The 21,022-nt window shown below is 46.0% G+C and overlaps 2 protein-coding genes across 8 annotated transcripts in view; both read right to left on the bottom strand.

Annotated features, from left to right (window-relative positions):
• Positions 1-1,611: 1,611 nt before the first annotated feature.
• On the bottom strand, positions 1,612-13,482 carry IL17C (interleukin 17C). Its single transcript, XM_064159754.1, has 3 exons — positions 13,210-13,482; positions 2,471-2,796; positions 1,612-2,130 (listed from the first exon to the last, which is right to left on the bottom strand). Exons 1-3 carry the CDS (start codon positions 13,480-13,482, stop codon positions 1,881-1,883), a joined length of 849 nt encoding a protein of 282 aa, XP_064015824.1. The 3' UTR covers positions 1,612-1,880.
• Positions 12,817-21,022, bottom strand: part of ZC3H18 (zinc finger CCCH-type containing 18) — a 57,830-nt gene continuing 49,624 nt past the window's right edge. For all 7 annotated transcript variants that reach the window (XM_064160103.1, XM_064160100.1, XM_064160104.1 and 4 more), the window contains 3 exons: positions 20,366-20,462; positions 17,455-17,551; positions 12,817-14,434 (listed from right to left, as the gene is read on the bottom strand). In XM_064160103.1, the coding sequence (XP_064016173.1) occupies positions 14,242-14,434; positions 17,455-17,551; positions 20,366-20,462 (387 nt within the window). In that variant the 3' untranslated portion in view covers positions 12,817-14,241. The remainder of the gene's footprint in view (positions 14,435-17,454; positions 17,552-20,365; positions 20,463-21,022) is intronic.

The raw sequence follows: 21,022 nt of genomic DNA, 5'->3' as shown, positions 1-21,022 counted from the left end.
GACCAAGGTCAGTGGGATGAGGTTCAACAAGGTCAAGTGCTGGGTCCTGGTGCTTGGGTCACAACAACCACATGAAGGCTCCAGGCTTGGAGCAGAGTGGATGGATGCTGCCCAGTGGAAAAGGACCTGGGGGTGCTGGTTAACAGTGGCTTCAGGTGAGCCAGTGTGTGCCCAGGTGGCTAAGAAGGCCACCAGCACCCTGGCTTGGAGCAGCAAGTGTGGCCAGCAGGACCAGGGCAAGGATCATTGCCCTGTACATGGCATTGGTAAGGTCATACCTCAGATACTGGCTTCAGTTTTGGGCCCCTCACTCCAAGAAGGACGTTGAGGTGCTGGAGCTGGTCCAGAGGAGGGCAACAAAGCTGATGAAGGGGCTGGAGCACAAGGCTTTTGAGAGGGTCCTGAGGGAATTTGGGTTGTTCAGCCTGGAGAAAAGAAGGCTGAGGGGAAACTTTCTGGCTCTCTACAACTCCCTGAAAAGAGATTGGAGCCATGTGGGGGGTTGATCTCATCTCCCAAGCAACAGGACAAGATGAAATGCAGCAGGGGAGGTTTAGGTTGGACATTATAAGAAACTTCTTCACTGAATGGGTTCCAAACACTGGAGCAGGCTCCCCAGGGAGTGATTGAATCCCCATCCGTGGAGGTGTTTGAAAGCTGCAGAGGTGTGCTGAGGGACGTGGTTTAGCAGCAGCCTGGGTAGAGTTAGACCAGGGTTGGGCTCAATGATCTTAAAGGTTTTTTTCCAACCAAAATGATTCCATGGTTCTCTGAGTCCTGCTCCCCTAGCAGGGGCTAGGTTGGGTGGGGTTTGAGGACAAACAGCATGATTTTGAGCAACCCTTGTTGCTGGGATGGAGCTTGTAGAATGCAACTGCTGCAGGGTCCTGTCCCTCCTGCCATTGTGGGCATGACAGGGACAGATCTTCAGGGCACACCATGGGAGGAGCCACTGGGGTGAGGCTGGGGAGTGGGGTGCAACATGAGTGGTGGCACATGGACCTGCTGCACAGCATCTTCAAGGGTTTCCTCTAAAGCCTGGGGTGACCTCTCCCATCCATCCCAGGAGGGAAGGTAGAGGGGTCTTTCCCTCCCCACTCTCACTTGTGGGTACTGGAGGGTGTCTGAGTGTGCCTTGGAGAGGAGACAAGGGCAGATGTGTCCATGTGCTGCATGATGGTGACATGCTCTGGGCCCCTCACCTGGTGCACCCAGGGTGCTGGCAGGGCAGGTGGTGTGTGTCCAGAAGGTGGCGCTGGGGAGACAGGATGTGGATGGTCGGGGTCTGGGATTAGGGAGGGTGCAGAGCCATGGGGAAGGTGTTGGTGATGGAGTGCTGTGAGAGCCAGGGCTTATCTCCATACCCCAGGGCCTCTCCATTGCCTCCCAGTTCATCCTGCCTTGCTGCATTGGGGGCACTCTGCTTTCCTACTGTGCTAGGACTGAGGTGCCCCATAATTGAGCATCACCCTGTGGATATCCCTCAGGGCCAACCTCTCCACTCCCCTGGCCAAGAAACAAGGTCCATGCTTGGGCTGGATGTTGGTTTATTCTTACACCAGCGTTAAATACCCACAGAGAGGAGACAATAAATACCTTTGAGGGGGAGAATAAATAAACCAGTGAGCCCCACCACGGTGCTCACAGGGTCCATCTGTCGGAGCCTTGACAAGGTGGGAGGGTCAGCAATAAATAGGGGTTAAACCAGGTCCCCCGGCGGCAAGGCTGATAAATAAGAGATAAATAACAAGGCGAGGGGTGGAGGGGGGACGCTTGGCTCGGGAGGAGCCAGGGGGGTGCTCTAAAACAAGCACGGGGTGGGTGGATGTGGTGACACGGTCACACTATGGGGCTTCACGGGAGCGTGGCGGTGAAGCTCCTCAGCGAGTGGTGCGGGGCAGGACGCAGGTACAGCCCACGGGCACCCTGATGTAGTCCACCTCAAAGGTGACAAGGCCGTGGCCAGCAGGGCGAGGACAGGGCTTGCGCCTCAGGACCATCATGTTCTGGTGGATGGCCACGGAGTTGAGCGAGGTGGTCTCCCGACCGGTCTTGACGTCGACGCAGCCGCTGCAGAGGCACTCGGCGAAGGCCAGCTTGCGGGGGTAGCGGTTCTCATCCTCGTCGATGCTGGGGGTGAAGGGGGGGGGGGGGAGGGCGAGATTAGAGAGCCCCCACCAAGACATCCCTGCGCTGGAATCAACTGGGCAGGTAATGGAGATGTCCTCGGGAAGGGGTGGATGAAGGATGCTTGGGGAAACTGTGGCGTGGTGCGGCAGCTGGTGTGGGGTGGGAATCATAGGTGGAGGGCACTGACTGGTAGTGCCAGGAGGAGATGGAGTGGTGAGGTGTGGGGGGGTCCTAAGTGGGGTGCACTCACCAGTAACACTGCAGGGAGAGGAACGGGTGAGGCAGGGGTATGTGGACTGGTATCTCCGGAGAGACGGACCGGCGGGCGAGGGGCACTCACCGGTATCTCCACGGGGAGATGGAGCGCTCGTTGGGCTCGCTGCGGAGGCCGGCAGGGAGCTGCAGAGCAGGGCAAGTGCGGTGCCGGTGGCGGCGGTGGCGGCGGTGGCGATTGGTGACCTCCTGCACCCGTTCCAGTTGTGGCACCAGTTGCACTGGCAGGTAGTGGTCCCATCGCAGCCCCAGGAGGTGTGCAGGGGCTTCCCCGTCCCGCAGCTCTCCCATGCTGTAGCAGTGACCCTGGGGCTGGTGCTGGTGGCTGGTGGGACGACGCAGACCATGGCACAGAGCCAAGGCGCTCAGCAATGCCAGGCCACTAAACCAGACCTGCAGGACAGACAGAGGTCAAGGGAGGGACACAGCTGCACCCCGCAGGGCACTCAGCCCCTGGGGTCCTGAGGTGAGCTCACAGACCCCCAACCCCCGCAGGGATTCGCCAGCTGTGTGCCTGAAACCCCTCCCCAGCCCGTGAGCAGCCAGCCCTGCGTGTGCCGGGACAGCTCCGCGCCTATGCGCACACAGCATCGGCATGGGCAGGTAGGGACATCTGCAGCTAAAGCAGCAGCACAGCCATGTGCAGGTGGACACAGGGTGCCAGCGCAGATGTATCTATCTGTTCATTTCCCCCCATGCCTAAAGCAGCAGCAGCAGCACACAGATGTGCAGGTAGGCACGCGGTGCCAGCACAGATGTCTTTATTTACCTATTCATTACATTTCTTTGTTTATTTATTCCCACTCATACCTAAAGCAGCAGCACACTGCAGGTGGACACAGGGTATCAGCACATATTTATTTATTTATCTATCTCTTTTTTCTCTCTTTTCTCTCTTTCCTCTCTCTCATTCCTCTCTCTCTCTCTCTTTCTTTCATTCTTTCTCTCTTACCCTGTTTCTATTTCTTTTGTTCTTTCTCTTTTTCTTTCTTTCATTCTCTCTTTTTCTTTCTTTCTTTCCTTTCTCTCTCTTTTTTGTTCTTTCTTTTTTCTTTCGTTCTCTCTCCCTTTCTCTCCCTTTCTCTCCCTTTCTCTCCCTTTCTCCCCCTTTCCCTCCCTTTCTCTTCTCCCCCTTTCTTCTCTCCATTTCTCTCCCTTTCCCTCCCTTTCTCTTCTCTCCATTTCTCTCCCCTTCCCTCCCTTTCTCTTCTCCCCCTTTCTTCTCTCTCCCTTTCCCCCCCTTTCTCTTCTCCCCCTTTTTCTTTTCCCCCTTTTTCCTCTCCCCTTTCTCTCCCTTTCCCTCCCTTTCTCTTCTCCCCCTTTCTCTTCCCCCCTCTTTCTCTCCCTTTCCCTCCCTTTCTCTTCTCCCCCTATCTCTCCCTTTCCCCCCCTTTCTCTTCTCCCCCTTTCTCTTCTCCCCCTTTCTTCTCTCCATTTCTCTCCCGTTCCCCCCCTTTCTCTTCTCCTCCTTTCTCTTCCTTTCCCTCCCTTTCTCTTCTCCCTTTTTCTCTTCTCCCCCTTTCTCTTCTCTCCATTTCTCTCCCTTTCCCTCCCTTTCTCTTCTCCCCCTTTCTCCTCTCCCCTTTCTCCCCCTTTCCCTCCCTTTCTCTTCTCCCCCTTTCTCTCCCCCCCTCTTTCTCTCCCTTTCCCTCCCTTTCTCTTCTCCCTTTTTCTCTTCTTCCCCTTTCTCTTCTCTTCTCTCCATTTCTCTCCCTTTCCCTCCCTTTCTCTTCTCCCCCTTTTTCTTTTCCCCCTTTCTCCTCTCCCCATTCTCCCCCTTTCCCTCCCTTTCTCTTCTCCCCCTTTCTCTTCTCCCCCTTTCTCCTCTCCCCCTTTCTCTTCCTTTCCCTCCTTTGCTCTTCTCCCCCTTTCTCTTCTCCCCCTTTCTCTCCCTTTCCCTCCCTTTCTCTTCTCCCCCTTTCTCCTCTCCCCATTCTCCCCCTTTCCTTCCCTTTCTCTTCTCCCCCTCTTTCTCTCCCTTTCCCCCCCTTTCTCTTCTCCCCCTTTCTCCTCTCCCCATTCTCTCCCTTTCCCTCCCTTTCTCTTCTCTCCCTTTCCCTCCCTTTCTCCTCTCCCCCTTTCTCTCCCTTTCCCTCTTTCTTTCTTTCTTTCCACCAATACCTACAGCAGTAGCACACCTGTGCATGCACATATACATTCCCATATCTGAAGCAGCAGCACATACACATACATCTGCAGAGTGCTAGCACACATCTCTCTCTCTCTCTCATCTATGTATCCATCCATCCATCCACACATCCATCCCTAAAGCACGTACATAGAGCACCAGCACATATAAGCATACCTCCCACACATCTATAGTAGTAGCACACCTATGTACCAGCACACATATATATCTATATTAAAAAACATAACTAAACAATCTAAATGGGTACACATATAAATAAATGAATGAATGAATGAATGAATGAATGAATGAATGAATGCTTAGAGATGTAGATATTCCCATACTTAAAGCAGTGGCACACATATGTGCATGTGCATGTAGGATATCACCACCCAAACATATATATATATAAAATATACATATCTATATATCTATATCTCTATATATCTATATAAAAAAATATAAATAAATATATTTATATATATATATATTTATATATTTTAAATATATTTTATTATTAAAATATTATATATTATATATTTTATATATTTATATATAAAAATGTAATATAATAAATATATAATTTCTCTCTATGTAGATGTGTATGCAATCTCTCTATATGTATACAATATTTCTCTATATTAAAACAGATACATAGAAATTATAAATAAATTATATATAATTATTAATAAAATACAAAATATACATAAAATTAATATGTATTTAGAGAATAGATTACAAATAAAACATCAGATACATATATACATACATGAATGTTCCCTTATTTAAAGCAGCATCGTGTGGATGTGCATGAATGTGAATACAGTGTGCCAGCATGTGCATGAATGTGTATACAGTGCATTTTTATATATTTATATTTATTTTTATATTTTTATATTTTTATATTTTTATAATATATATATTATATAAATATATTATTATATATTTTAATATATTTTTATATATATATAAATGTAATAATATATATATAATTTCTCTCTATGTAGATGTGTATGCAATTTCTCTATATGTATACAATATTTCTCTATATTAAAACACATACATAGAAATTTTAAATAAATTATATATAATTATTAATAAAATACAAAATATACATAAAATTAATATGTATCTAGAGAATAGATTACAAATAAAACATCAGATACATATATACATACATATATGCTCCCTTATTTAAAGAAGTATCGTGTGGATGTGCATGAATGTGTATACAGTGCATTTTTATATATTTATATATTTATATATTCAATTTTTAATATATTTTATTACATAATATATATATATATAATATATTATAATATATATTATATATATTATATTATATTTTTATATTTTTATATATAAAAAAATGTAATTAAATATATATATAATTTCTCTCTATGTAGATGTGTATGTAATTTCTCTATATGTATAAAATATTTCTCTATATTAAAACACATATATAGAAATTATAGATAAATTATATATAATTATTAATAAAATACAAAATATACATAAAATTAATATGTATTTAGGTAATAGATTATAAATAAAACATCAGATACATATATACATACATAAATGTTCTCTTATTTAAAGCAGTAGCATGTGGATGTGCATGAATGTGTATACAGTGTGCCAACATGTACATGAATGTGTATACAGTGTATCTTTATGTATTTATATTTATATATTTATGGTTTTATAATAATATATATAATATATTATAAAATATATTATATAAATATATAATATTTTATATCTTGTATATTGTATATATATAAAAATGTAATAATATATATATAATTTCTCTGTGTAGATGTGTATGTAATTTCTCAATATGCGTATACAGTGTATTTTTATATATTTTATTATAATATATATAATATATTATATAACGTATATTATATATATAGAGTATATATTTTAAATATATTTTTATATGTATAAAAATGTAATATAATATATCTAATTTCTCTCTATGTAGATGTGTATGTAATTTCTCTACATGTATACAATATTTCTCTATATTAAAACACATACATAGAAATTATAAATAAATTATATATAATTATTAATAAAATACAAAATATACATAAAATTAATACGTATTTCGGTAATAGATTATAAATTAAACATCAGATACATATATACATACATAAATGCTCCCGCATTTAAAGCAGCAGCATGTGGATGTGCATGAATGTGTATACAGTGTATTTTTATATATTTATATTTTTATATTTTATTGTAATATATATAATATATTGTAAAATATATTATATAAATATATATAATATTATTTTTTAATATATTTTATGTATATATAAATGTAATAATATATATATAATTTCTCTCTGTGTAGATGTCTATGTATTTTCTCTATATGTGTATACAGTGTATTTTTATACATTTTATTATAATATATAATATATTATATAAAATATAAATATATATAATATTATATATATTAATATATTGTATATATATATGTGTAATATAATATATATATTTAATTTCTCTCTATGTAAATGTGTATGTAATTTCTCTATATGTATACAATATTTCTCTATATTAAAACAGATACATAGAAATTATAAATATATTATATATAATTATTAATTAAATACAAAACATACATAAAATTAATATGTATTTAGAGAATAGATTACAAATAAAACATCAGATACATATATACATACATGAATGTTCCCTTATTTAAAGCCGTATCGTGTGGATGTGCATTAATGTGTATACAGTGTGCCAGCATGTGCATGAATGTGTATATAGTGCATTTTTATATATTTATATTTTTATATATTTTATTATAAAATATATATTATATATTATAAAATATATTATATAAATATATATAATATTATATATATTTATATTTATATATATATAAATGTAATATATATAATTTCTCTCTATGTAGATGTGTATGCAATTTCTTTATATGTGTATACAGTGTACTTTTATATATTTATATTTTATATATTTTATTATAATATATATAATATAAAATAGATTATATAAATATATATAAAATATTATATATTTTAATATATTTTATATATATATATATAAATGTAATAATATATATAATTTCTCTCTGTGTAGATGTGTATGTAATTTCTCTATATGTGTATACAGTGTACTTTTATATATTTATATTTTATATATTTTATTATAATATATATAATATATTATAAAAATATTATATAAATATATATAAAATATATATTTTAATATATATACATGTAATAATAATATATATATAATTTCTATGTAGATGTGTATGTAATTTCTCTATATGTATACAATATTTCTCTATATTAAAACAGATACATAGAAATTATAAATAAATTATATATAATTATTAATTAAATACAAAACATACATAAAATTAAAATGTATTTAGAGAATAGATTACAAATAAAACATCAGATACATATATACATACATAAATGTTCCCTTATTTAAAGCCGTATCGTGTGGATGTGCATTAATGTGTATACAGTGTGCCAGCATGTGCATGAATGTGTATACAGTGCATTTTTATATATTTATATATTATATATTTTATTATTAAAAATATATATTATATATTATAAAATATATTATATAAATATATAATATTATATATATTTATATATTTATATAGATATATAAATGTAATTATATATATATATATATAATTTCTCTCTATGTAGATGTGTATGTAATTTCTCTATATGTGTATACAGTGTACTTTTATATATTTATGTTTTATATATTTTATTATAATAAATTATTAAAAACTATAATTATAAATTATAATAAAAATCATAATACTTTATTATAATTTATTATAAATTTTAATAAATTATAGTAAAATATAATTATTATAATAAAATATATTATATAAATATATAAAAGATTATATATTTTTATATATTTTTATATATATATAAAAATGTAATAATATTTATATAATTTCTCTCTATGTAGATGTGTATGTAATTTCTCTATATGTGTATACAGTGTACTTTTGTATATTTATATTTTATATATTTTATTATAATATAGGTAATATATTATAAAATATATTATATAAATATATATAATATTATATATTGTAATATAATTTTATATATATATAAATGTAATAATATATATATAATTTCTCTCTATGTAGATGTGTATGTAATTTCTCTATATGTATACAATATTTCTCTATATTAAAACACATATATAGAAATTATAAATAAATTATATATAATTATTAATAAAATACAAAATATACATAAAATTAATATGTATTTAGGTAATAGATTATAAATAAAACATCAGATACATATATACATACATACATAAATGTTCCCTTATTTAAAGCAGTATCGTGTGGATATGCATGAATGTGTATACAGTGTGCCAGCACAGGTGTATACACACACACACACACACATACATATGTATATATGTGTATATATATGTATATACACATACACACACATATATATATGTATATATGTGTATATATATATATATATACACACACCTAAACCATGTGCACACAGATTGCCAGCACACACACACACGTGTAGATACATACCACTATACACAGGCAGAGAACACCTGTGCATATGCACATACACCTACGTACAGCAGTATACAGCTATGTACCATACACTGCCAGCACACACACACACACATCTGTAGCTATATATATATATACCCAGAGAATTCATGTGCAGATGCATAAATACGTGTATATACAGCTACAGACACACATAGAGTGCATGTACCTATGCACAGATATGTATATACAGCTACAGACACACAGAGAGTGCATGTACATATGCACAGATATGTATATACAGCTACAGCCACACAGAGGGTGCAGGTTCATATGCACATATATGTATATATAAGGCTACATACACAGGGAATGTGTATTCATATGCACATGTACGTATATAGAGCTACAAATACACATAGAGTGCATGGACATGTGCACATATATGTATATAAGGCTACATACACAGGGAATGCATGTGCATATGCAGACACATGTATATAGAGCTGCAGACACACATAGAGTGCATGGACACATGCACATATATGTGTATATAAGGCTACATACACAGGGGATGCATGTGCATATGCAGATATATGAATATAGAGCTACAGACACACATAGAGTGCATGGACATATGCACATATATGTATATATAAGGCTGCATACACAGGGGATGCATGTGCATATGCAGATATATGAATATAGAGCTACAGACACACATAGAGTGCATGTACACATGCACATATATGTATATATAAGGCTACATACACAGGGGATGCATGTGCATATGCATATGTATGTATATAGAGCTGCAGATACACATAGAGTGCATGGACATACGCACACATGTATATAAGGCTACATACACAGGGAATGCATGTGCATATGCAGATATATGTATATAGAGCTACAGACACATAGAGTGCATGGACATATGCACATATATGTATATGGAGCTACAGACACACATAGAGTGCATGGACATATGCACATATATGTATATGAAGCTACAGATACACATAGAGTGCAATTATATACACACATATATGTGTATATATATAAGGCTATACACACAGAGAATGCATGTGCATGTGCACATATATGTATACAGCTATGGGCACACAGGGAATGCCTTCACATGTGTCCATACTTGTATGTGTAAGGCCATACCCACAGAGCATGCCTGCACATACAATGCACACACACACACACACACACACGTATATACATCTATATGCGTACACAGAGAGCAGCCATGCTTATATACATGCATGTCCCTGCATCCCCAGAGCACAGCACTCGTGCATGCACATGTAGGGAGGAGCCATCGTGTGTCTGTAAAACACACAGCAGCAGCAGCTGTGTGTGCACGCATGTCCAAGCACCTATAGGCACACGCAAGTCCCTGCCACCCTTCCAGCCACAGAGAGTGCACCCACCCCTGGTGGCAGCACACGGACGTGCATCAGCACACACAGACAGAGCTGAGCCACACTCCTGCGTGCACGCAGACCCCCTCCTCCAGCCAGAAACAAGCACATGCACCAACGGGCATGCACAGCCCTGTGCACACGCGTGTGTACAGCACCACATGCCCCCATACACACACACACACACGTGTGCAGACCCAGCACCATACACACGTCCACGTGCCTGCAGACGTGTGTGGCCAGCAGCACCCACCAGCCCGCTTGTTTCCACTCCTCCACCTGAGCACACCTCATAGCCATACCTGTGCACACCTCTCACCACCTATATAGCATGAACAACAACCCCCCCAACACACACACCCGTGCACACGCATCTTCTCACCCATCCCGGCTGCCAGCACACCCATCCCACCTCGCTCACACCCCCACCGAGCCCAACGTTACCATCAGGCAGGTGTCAAACTGAGCACAGTGAAAGATCCTCTTGGTGTCCCTTCCAACCTGCTGTCCCCAAGGATGTTGTTGACCAAGTGGCAGCTCCTCAGTCACCTCCTCCTTTATATAGGGGCAGGTGATGTACACACACACCTGGAAACTCCAGCTCTGGTTGACTTTCCTCCTCCCTACAGAGTCGGCGCTACTTCCTTCTCGACGGGATTCCAGCCCGGAAATTTTGGCTTTCGAATCCCTCCTTAAAAAGGAATTGGAGGGGGTGAGGGGTTGTTGGGGGGGGGGGGGGGATGTGTGTTGATGGGGATGGAGCAATAAAGAAGTGTGGAGGGGGTGGTGGCCACCGGTTTGGTTGCTTTGATGGACTGTGAATGGGTGTAGCTTGTGGTGGGGTTGTGGGTGAGGTCACGGGAAGGCTGCGGGGAGGGGGGGGTGTGCTGGGGGAAAGGGAGACAGGGCAACCTGTGCTCACTTTGGCAGGCAGGAGATGCCCTGTCTCCCCTCTCGCCAGCCCACCCCAGCGCTCCTGAGACCTATGGAGAGAAGATCTCTTGCCCCAGGCCATGGCTCCATTGCGTAAGCCCGACGGTGATATCACCCATCACGTAACCCGAGGCTGCTGGAGCAGAAATCCCAAGTTGGGCAACCCTGGAAAGGGTTGAAAGGCTATGCCCAAACTGCCTTCCCCCCCCCCCCCCTCCCAGCTTTAGATGCTCCTTGGTCCAGCCCCGAGGGATGTCCAAGGCACAAAACCAGGATGCAGTTTAGGAGAAGGGATTTTTTTTCCCCCTCCCACGTGGGGTATGAAGCTCTCCCAACCTTCAAGGAGCATCTTGAAGCCTAGCCCAGAGCCAGGCTCGGGGTTCACCTGAATCACAGCATCCTGCCAGCACAACTCAACATCTTTAGTGCACAGTGAAAAATCCTTGAGGTGCAGGACTCAGGCTCTGTCTCCAGGGCATCCCAGTATAGCCCAGCAGGGCTGAAAGCATTACCCTGGGCGAGGGGAGGCATGCTGAAAGCAGCGTCCCATGGCTGCAGGAACAGACACAGCCAGGAGTTATTTTTACTGGAAAAACACAGCTTTGGACCCTTTTTGGTGGTGACTTTATGAGGTGCCACCCAACCCCATGGCGGCAGGGACAGGGTACCCAGAGGTTGCCATGCAAGTACAGAGCAGAGACCACATAAATCACCTCCCCAAAAGAGTCTGGATGAGCCTAAACTTGTGCTGGGTGAATCCACCGCCAGCCCAGGCTGCAGAACCCTTCCACAGCAGGAACTTTGCCTCTGATACTCAGCACCAATGGGACACTGGTTTACACTGGGTGCAAGGAACAGGTTCTGAGGGACATCCCACAGCAGCACTCAGTCCGGGGCACCCAGAGGAAGGCGATTTGGCACTCTCCCAAAGGACAGGGTGACAGAGCAGCTCCTCCAGCTTCAGGGAACTGCTGGAGGGCAGGGGGGGAAAACGCTGGAGGAGGGACAAAACCAGCTGCAAGATCCAAAGATGGAGAAGGACAGGGCCCCGAGGGAAGGGAAGAGGATGGAGAAGAGGAAATAAAGGAAGAAGTGGTTATCAAAATACTTTATTTCATGGAGATCCCACAAAAAAAAAAAAAAAAAAAAAAAAAAAAAAAAAAAAACACCAAAAAAGGAAAAAAAAGGAAGAAAAAAAAAAGAAGGAAAAAAAAAGAAAAAAACCCAAAAGAAGAAAAAAATTAGAAGAAAAATGAAAGGGAAAAGGACCCTCCTGTTCAACAGACACCCCCACAACACCTTCAGGGCTTCTTCTCAACCAAGTAAAAACCAAGGTGATGCTTCAAATCAAAGACAGGTTCATCTTCCCAACCAGACTTTAGTCAAGAATATATATATAATTTTTGTTCCTGGGGGGCAGGTAGGAGGGCAGGGAGGTGGCTGGGTTGGGGTGGAGGGAAGGTGGTGATGTTGGCCAGCAGTTCACAGCAGGTTTGGGCTCTCTTGGGCCATGAAACTGCAGCGCTGAGGACACTCGACACACAGTGGGGCTTTACTAGGAGGATACAGCTGGACATTAGCAAGGAGGAGGGGCAGAGAGAGGGGAGCAGGAGAGAGCAGCCGCTGGGGCTGGAGGCCTCTGTGCAGAATATACATGGAACTGGTGCCAGCAGAGCCAAGGGCTGGACCAGTTTGCCTGTCAGGAGCTGGAGCTTGCCACGTTCGACCATCGGGAGCTGGCCCCAACCCACTGTCAGTAGCTGCAGCTGGCCCAATTCCACCATCAGGAGCTGCAGCTGGCCCCATTCCACCTTCAGGAGCTGCAGCTGGCCCCATTCCACCTTCAGGAGCTGCAGCTGGCCCCATTCCACCATCAGGAGGCAGAGATGACCCCGCTTGATCGTTGGAGACAAAGCTGGCCCCAGTCCACCAGCAGGAGTTGGAGCTGGCCCCACTTGTTCGCTAGGAGCTGGACTTGCCCCCTTCACTTTCCCATCAAGCTGAAGCAGGTCCCATGCGTCCATGGGGAGCTGGAGCTGGCCCTACTCACCTCCTCATTGTGAGCCAGAGCTGGCCCAGTTTACCCACTGGGAGCTAGAGCTGGCTCCATTCATCTCCCCCTTGGGAGCTGGGTCTGGGCCTGCTTGCCCATGAGGTGATGGCGCTGGCCCCATTCACCTTCCCACTGGGAGCTGAAGCTGGCGCAGTTTGCCTATTGGGAGCTGGCACTGGCCCCACAGATCAGATACTGGCCCTGCTTGATCACCAGGAGCTGGACCGAGTCCTGCTTGCCCCACTCTATCACTGGGAATGGGAGTTGGCCCTGCTTGATCACCAGGAGCTGGAGCTGGCCTTGCACGCCAACCAGGTGGGAACTGGAGCTGGCCCCACTCCGTTGCTGGGAACTGGAGCTGGCTCCGTTTGCCTGTCAGCAGCTGGAGCTGAGCCCACTCAATCACTGGGAGCTGGAGCTGGCCCCGCTTCCCCCTGGGGAGCTGGAGCTGGCGCAGCTGCCCCAGGAGCCGCCCCCAGGCTGTGGCTGGGGAGCCGGAGCGAGCGGCGGCGGGCGCCTCAGCTGACAACTTCTCCGTGTTGCGGTGGGTTGGGTACTTTGTGGGTGTGTGTGGGTTTGGTTGGTTGCTTTTCCTGGGTGGGTTTCTCTCTGTTAAAAAGAAGGGCGGCCAAGACCAGCAGAACTGCAAAATGGCAAGCGGCCGCTTGTCGGCTGTTTATAAAAACCTGGAGAGTCTGAGCGGGGCAGAGCAGGGCTCGCAGGCTGCCCACTATACTTTGCCCGGGATTTTGGCCCTCTTGCGCGCGATGGCATCCTCCACCGCCTTCAGCTGCTTCAGCAGCTCCTCCCGCCGCGACAGGGTGCTGGACTTGGCCCCCTTGGCGCCCGCGGGGCCTGGCTCGGCTGCTTTGCCCGGTACGCTCGTGACTTTGCTCTTGGACTGAGGCGAGAGCTGGCGCTTCCTGGCGGGGAGGAGAAGGAAGAGGCAGTGAGGTGGTTGCTGGTGGAACACAGTGACAGAAACAAACCAACAAAGCCCTTCGGTGGCTGCTCCCGGGGGAAGCAGCACTGAGTGATCACAGGTCACAGAATGGTTGAGGTTGGAAGGGGCCTCAAAGGTCATCCAGTTGCAACCCCCTGCCATAGGCAGGGACACCTCCCACAGGCAGGGGCATCTCCCACCAGAACAGGTTGCTCAAGGCCTCATCCAACCCGGCCTTGAACACCTCCAGGGAGGAAGCAGCCACAGCCTGCCTGGGCAACCTGTGCCAGTGTCTCACCACTCTCACTGTAAAAAAGCCTTTCCTAACTTCTAGTTTAAATCTCCCCTCTGCCAGCTTAAACCCACTACTCCTCGTCCTGTCATTACAAGGCCTTGTCAACAGTACCTCCCCAGCCTTCCTGTAGGATCCCTTCAGATACTGGAAGGCCACTCTAAGGTCTTCTTGAAGCCTCCTCTTCTTAGAATCAACCAGGTTGAAAGAGACCTCCAAGATCATCCAGTCCAACCTAGCACCCAGCCCTATCCAGTCAACTAGACCATGGCACTAAGTGCCTCATCCAGGCTTTTCTTGAACACCTCCAGGGACGGTGCCTCCACCACCTCCCTGGGCAGCCCATTCCAATGCCAATCACTCTCTCCCTGAAGAACTTCCTCCTAACATCCAGACTATACCTACCCTGGCACAACTTGAGACTGTGTCCCCTTGTTCTCATGTGGAAGAGCCCCAACTCTCAAAGCCTGTCCTCGTAGCAGAGCTGCTCCAGCCCTCTGATGATCAGATTAGTGACGGTGGCAGGAAACAGCTTTAACATTTGCATTGGGTTGGAAGGGACCCTCAAAGGTCATCTTGTGCAAGCCCCCTGCAGGCAGCAGGGAAACCACCAACGAGATCAGGCTGCCCAGGGACACATCAAGCCTGACCTTGAATGTCTCCGGGATAGGGCTTCAACCACATCCCTGGGCAGCCTGTTCCAGTATTCTACTGGTCTCATTGTGAAGAACTTCCTCCTTACAGAGTCCTAGTATGGTTAGGGTTGGAAAGGACCTCTAGAGGTCAGCTAGTCTGACCCCTCTGCAGTAAGCAGGGACATCCTCCACTAGATCAGGTTGCCCAGAGCCTTGTTGAGCCAACCTAAATCTACCCTGCACCAGCTTAAAACCATTGATACAAGGTCTGGGGTCAGAAAATTGGTTGAAACAGTAAAAGATGCCATGACCACCATGACAATGACCCCACAGGGTCGTGGTGGCCATTCTGAGCAGCTTGCTGGAAGGAGTCCATGGGAGATCATGATCAGGTAAGCAGAGAGGAGAGCAGCATGGGTGAGCTGGAGTGTCCCCTCAGCCTCAAATCCTGCAATTGTTTTGCTTGAAAGAGACTTCTAATGCCATCGAGTCCACCTGCCAGGTTACCACTAAAGCAGGTCCCTCATCACTTCATACCCACAGCTCTGAAACCCCTCCAGGAATGGGGACTCTACCACTTCCCTGGGAAGCCTGGGCCAGGCCTTGACAACCCTTTTGGGGAAGCAGTTGTTCCTCACATCCAACCTAAACCTCCCCTGATGCAATTTGAGGCCATTTCTTCTTGTCCTGTTGCTTGCTCCTTGGCAGACCAACCTCCACCTTCCAGAGAGCAGTAGAGAGTGAAATCCCAACAGCTCCTGCTCCACAACTCCTTTGCCTCTCACAGTGGGGATCTGGCAGCCCACAAGCACCCAGTGTCATGCTCTAGTTCTCTTCCAGTGGCACTCTGTCACAGCCCAAACCTGTGGGTACAGCAGTGGAGCTGGAGGAATGCTCTCTCTCTGGCACCTGGGGAGGACAGGAGACACTGGCCCCCATTTCTGGGTTGGGCTGTGACCAGTGCTGGAGACAAGCACCCTGTGGCTCTTTCCACCACAGGCCACCACTCCCCCTTACAGTGGGACAAGGTTGCCAGCACCAAGAAGAGAAGCAGCATCACAGAAACCAAATGTGTCCCTAAGTACCCCAGCGCCTGGGGACAGGGCACCTTGAACCCACCACCGCCAACCAAAACAGAGGGAGAAGGTGGTCAAGAACCAGAGATGTGGTCAACACCACCAGGCTGGAAAGGCTGAGGTTCCTCCATGCTGCTAGGAAACAGGACCTCAGGGCCTGAGGTGGACTGGGGTCAGGTTTTGGGTTGGGAAGACTCTGCCACACAGAAACTGAGGCTTGCTTGTGGCCCAGGCTGGGGAGAGGAGATGACAAATCCTGCTGGCTGAGTACACAGATCAGAGTTGTGTCCATCTGCTCAAAGGTGCTCAGGCATGACATCAGAGAAATACAAAGTAGCACGGGCTGGCTGTGGGCAAGAGGACCAGGGAAGGTGTGTCCAGAAGGTGCTCCACAACCCTTTAGCCACAGGACTCTGAGCAGAGCACAGCCCAAGGGCCCTTGGATCCACACAGCCAGTTCTGCAGGGGGATACTCCTAGCATGGGTGACAAGAAATGGGCTGTGAGCTGGCCACGTGTCACCAGAGGGGATGGGAAGGCATAAAGCCAGGGCATTTCTCCCAGCAGCAAACTGAGCAGCTGAGGGAATGCCAGGCTACAAAGAAAGGGAACTGGGCAAGTAAGACAGGTGCTACGAGGTGCTCAGCAGTGGGGTGGAGAGGTTGTACTCTCTCTGTTGTGCTAGTGAGAGGCAGAAGCACTGGCATGATTGAGCTTGGATCTACCCCAGTTGGCTCTTCATGTTAGGACTGACTTAAGGAAAACCCCCAGGCTCCTGCTCATTTCTGAGCTGGAACAGCTTCCACCTGAACCCTTGAGCGTCTCTAGCTCCTGCCCAGGGAGCTTTGTGTCCCTTGTCTCTTGCTCTGCCTCCACGGCAGCTGCAAACTGTGGCCAGAGAGTCTCAGAGCTGCCCCAAGAGAGGGGTCTGAGTGGTTGCAGAAGAGTGAGCCACAGCCTGGCTCATTAGAGACCCATGAGAAGAAGCAGGCACTGACCTGTCCGTCTGTGCAGGAGAAGGTTTTGGGTTCTGGCCTCTCTGTCGCTCTTGCTTGGGTGAAGAGAGTCTCCCAGTTGCTTTCCTATCTCGAGAGCCTATCAAGAGAAGAAAAGGTGAGACCTTCCTTCTCATTGCCCCCTGTACCATCTCAGCAGGGTTTTCTCTCTCAGACCCACCAAATCTCTCCAGCAAAAAGCCAAGTCCAGCAGCAACCAGGAAAAGAAGCCACTGCTGTGCTCCCTGCCTTCACGGGAGGCAGAAAATCCAGCCAAGGCCTTCCCCAAGGCCAGCTGTAGAAACATCACCTCTGGGAGCTGCTCCAGCCCTCTTCTCCCCCCTGGTTTGCTGAAACAAGGATCCTCCAACACACTTTTGGCTCCTACTTTGCTTGCAGGGCTTTAGGGCAGGGCTGACTCTCAGGGCTTGAGTCAGGCCTCCATCATGCTCCAGCAACCATCCAGGCACCCAGCCTGGCCCTGTGCTGGCTGGGTAACGGTGTCTGGTTTAGAGAGTGTTGGGTGAGTGTAGATCTGCTGCTCTCAGAGCCAGCTGGGAGCTGCCCACGAGCAACACCAGCCCTGTGTTTGGGCTGAACGCTCTTGTCCTGCTTGGATGGAGCTGCTGTGGGGACTTGGAGCAATGAGAAGCCCACTGCAGCAGCATGCAGCTTTGCTGCAGTAGGTTCCCCAACTGCTGCTCTCCCAGTGGTAACTATAGCTGCAGATCCAACCTCAGCAAGGTTAGAGAAGAGGGGAGCTTGAGTCAGTGCCCAAACACCAGCCAGCTTTATGCTGGAACAGTGGCTACATGCTGGAGGGTGCTCCCTGGAATCGCTGGGATTGGAAGACACCTTTCAAGGTCATCCAGTCCAACTGCCCTGCAGTCAGCAGGGACATCTGCAACTAGAGCAGGTTGCTCAGAGTCCCAGATAATCTGACCTGGGATGGTTTCAAGCATGGGACATCTCCCACCTCTCTGAGCAACCTGCACCAGTGACTGATCACCCTCAGCATAAAACATTTCTTCTTTCTCTCCAGTCTACATCTCTTTTAAACTCATCATGCCCTGTCCTGTCACAACGAGCCCTGCTAAAAAGACCATCCTCATCTTTTTTTACAGGCCTCTTGCTCAGTCCCAATTCAATGAAGGGTTCATTTGCCAATGGGAGGTGAGGCTGAGCAGCCTTCAGGGCTTGTGTCCCACTTGCCACTGCTTAAAAATGCTGCAGAACATAGAGACAACAAACAGAGTTCAGAATCATGTCTCCATCCAGGTATCTCCAGGATCAGCATGGTTTGATGGTGGCTCCATTCACCTGTCTGCTGCCTAGCAGAAGCTGTGAACTAGATCCCAGTGAACTTCCACCTCACCCAAGCCCTTCTCTGCTGCCTTTGCAGGATTTGAATGCAACTGGGTCTGTTAGCACAGAAATTTTTTCTGGCTGGCTCCCAGAGTCAACAAGATACACCTACAGCTGAGACAGGAGGGAAAACAACATCACATGTCACTGCTGGCTCAGACGTCAAAAGCAGGCACCTCTGCTCACCCCTAAACCTGCGCCGCTGCTCCCCTCTCTGCCTCGCAGCAGCCAATGGCAGAGGCTGGAGTGTGTGTGGCATGTGAGTGCCTCTTGGTGCCAGCCTGGTTTTCCAAGGTGGTGACTCCTCAGCTGAGGATTCAGACAGAGGAGAACACTTGGAAAGCCCGTTGTCTTCCTACACACACGGGGCAGCTCAGGTTGTGTCACGCTCAAGTGGGGTAATCATCTCACTTTGCAGGATGGGTGACCCAGCCAACTATTGCATCCATCCTGCAGCCTCGGGATGGAGCCATCCGCCCTGCAGCCATCCTGTGCTCCCTTTCTAAGCACTGCCACAAGCCTGCCAGTCAGGAGGAGTCAAGATCCATCAGGATGCACTGACTGTGAGTCAGGGAAGACTCTGAGATAGAATCATAGAATTGTTTTCGTTGAAAAAGGCTTTTTAGATCATTGAGTCCAACCATTCCCTAAATCTACCAAGACTGATGCTAAACCATGTCCCTCAGCACCACATCTTTGAGGCCTTTCACCACCTCGAGCGATTCAGCCACCTCCTCGGGAAGCCTGTTCCAGGGTTTGAGAACCCTTTCAGAGAAGCTCCATCTAAGGTCCAACCTAAACCTCTACCTCAGACAACTTGAGGCTGTTTCCTCTTGTCCTATCACTCGTTCTTTGGAAGAAGAAACCGATCCCCACCTGACTCCAACTTCCTTTCAGGGAGCTGGAGAGAGTCAGGTTGTCTCCCCCCAGCTTCCTCAGCTGCTCCTCACAAGATCTGTGTTCCAGACCCTTTACCAGCTTCACTGCCCTTCTCTGGACCTGCTCTAGCACCTCAGTGTCCTTGGGGTGAGGAGCTGCAGTAGTAGGGTAGTGTAGTGAGGGGATGCACTAAGAGAAAAACTTAGGACTTCCAGAATCACCTCCAATGAAATGAATGGAGGACAGGAGGCCACTGTACCTACAGCAGAGAGGAGCAGGCTGCCTCCCAGGTGAGGACATTTGGGCTGTTGTTGCCTTTTTTACTTCTGCAGTGGACTTACACAGACACAGTGGAGCCAAAGTACTCAACATGCACCACAAAACAGCTAGGCAAGGCCGGGGTTTGGCCTGCCCAGGGCTGACCTCACCTCCCTCACTGCACAAACTGGAGTGTCTCACCTCCACCGTGTGTTTTGCAGCAGGGCAGCCAGGACAGCAGCGTTATCTGCTGCCAATCGCACACTCTGAGGTTTTACAAGGAGAATGGCTGCAATTAACCGCTCCAGTGAGTGGATTCTCGCAGCAGAGACTTTCACAGGGCATTTGTCACTGGAGCAGCAGAGCAGGAAGCCAGCCAGGCCAGGAGTCCCTGGGCTGGGTGATGCCTCACCTCTGTCAGGTGACGGGTTCACCCGTTTGGCTGGAGGAGAGGTCGGCCTGTCTTTGTCTGCTGGCTCGTATCTCTTCCTGCTGCCTTTGTCAGCTGCCTGCAAGGGAATTAAAACAGACAACGGGAGCTGAGCAGCCACTTCCCTCTGGGCAGGGAAGCAGGCAGAGATGTTTCCTTTGACCCCTGATACTCAAAACTCTTGTTCGGAGCACCATGATGTTAAACTCTCTTTGCTTGCCAGTCCCAACCATCGATAGCACCGAGCCAATCCTCTGCCAAAAGCAAGCAGCAGCATCCTCTGCACTGGGGTTAATGCTCTTTCACTTTAGTAATGGCCAAACAGAGGCACACGGCAGCGTTTTTGCAGAGCTCTTCTCCAGCAGCACCACGGATAGCATATGTCACAGCACGTGGAGCTGTGCCTTCTTCCAGCATCCGACCGTGCCAGCTGGTAGTTATGTGTAATTCGTTCTCCTCCCCACCAGCATGCTTCAGAGACTTGATAAAGGCACCTCACGTCATAGCACAGGGAAGTAGAGGAACCTGTGGCCTTGAGACTGCAACGGGGAATTTGGACTGTCAGAAAAAAAAACCCATTTAACGCTTCAAAACCAGGAACCTACCCACGTGACTGGGGCCAACACCCTGCTGGGGCAA

The sequence above is a fragment of the Pogoniulus pusillus genome, chromosome 20, assembly GCF_015220805.1.
Source record: "Pogoniulus pusillus isolate bPogPus1 chromosome 20, bPogPus1.pri, whole genome shotgun sequence".
NCBI classification, from domain to species: domain Eukaryota; kingdom Metazoa; phylum Chordata; class Aves; order Piciformes; family Lybiidae; genus Pogoniulus; species Pogoniulus pusillus.
This window is presented reverse-complemented; position numbering and strand designations above follow the sequence as displayed.

Bases quoted from the DNA above. Each gene is read 5' to 3' on its own strand.
- IL17C (XM_064159754.1), bottom strand. From the start codon at position 13,482: ATGGACGCATGGGACCTGCTTCAGCTTGATGGGAAAGTGAAGGGGGCA. The intron at 2,797-13,209 runs GTGGGTTGGGGC...TCTGTCCTGCAG, and splicing joins GCCAGCTGCAGCTACTGACA to GTCTGGTTTAGTGGCCTGGC. The intron at 2,131-2,470 runs GTGAGTGCCCCT...CTTCACCCCCAG, and splicing joins ATCTCCCCGTGGAGATACCG to CATCGACGAGGATGAGAACC.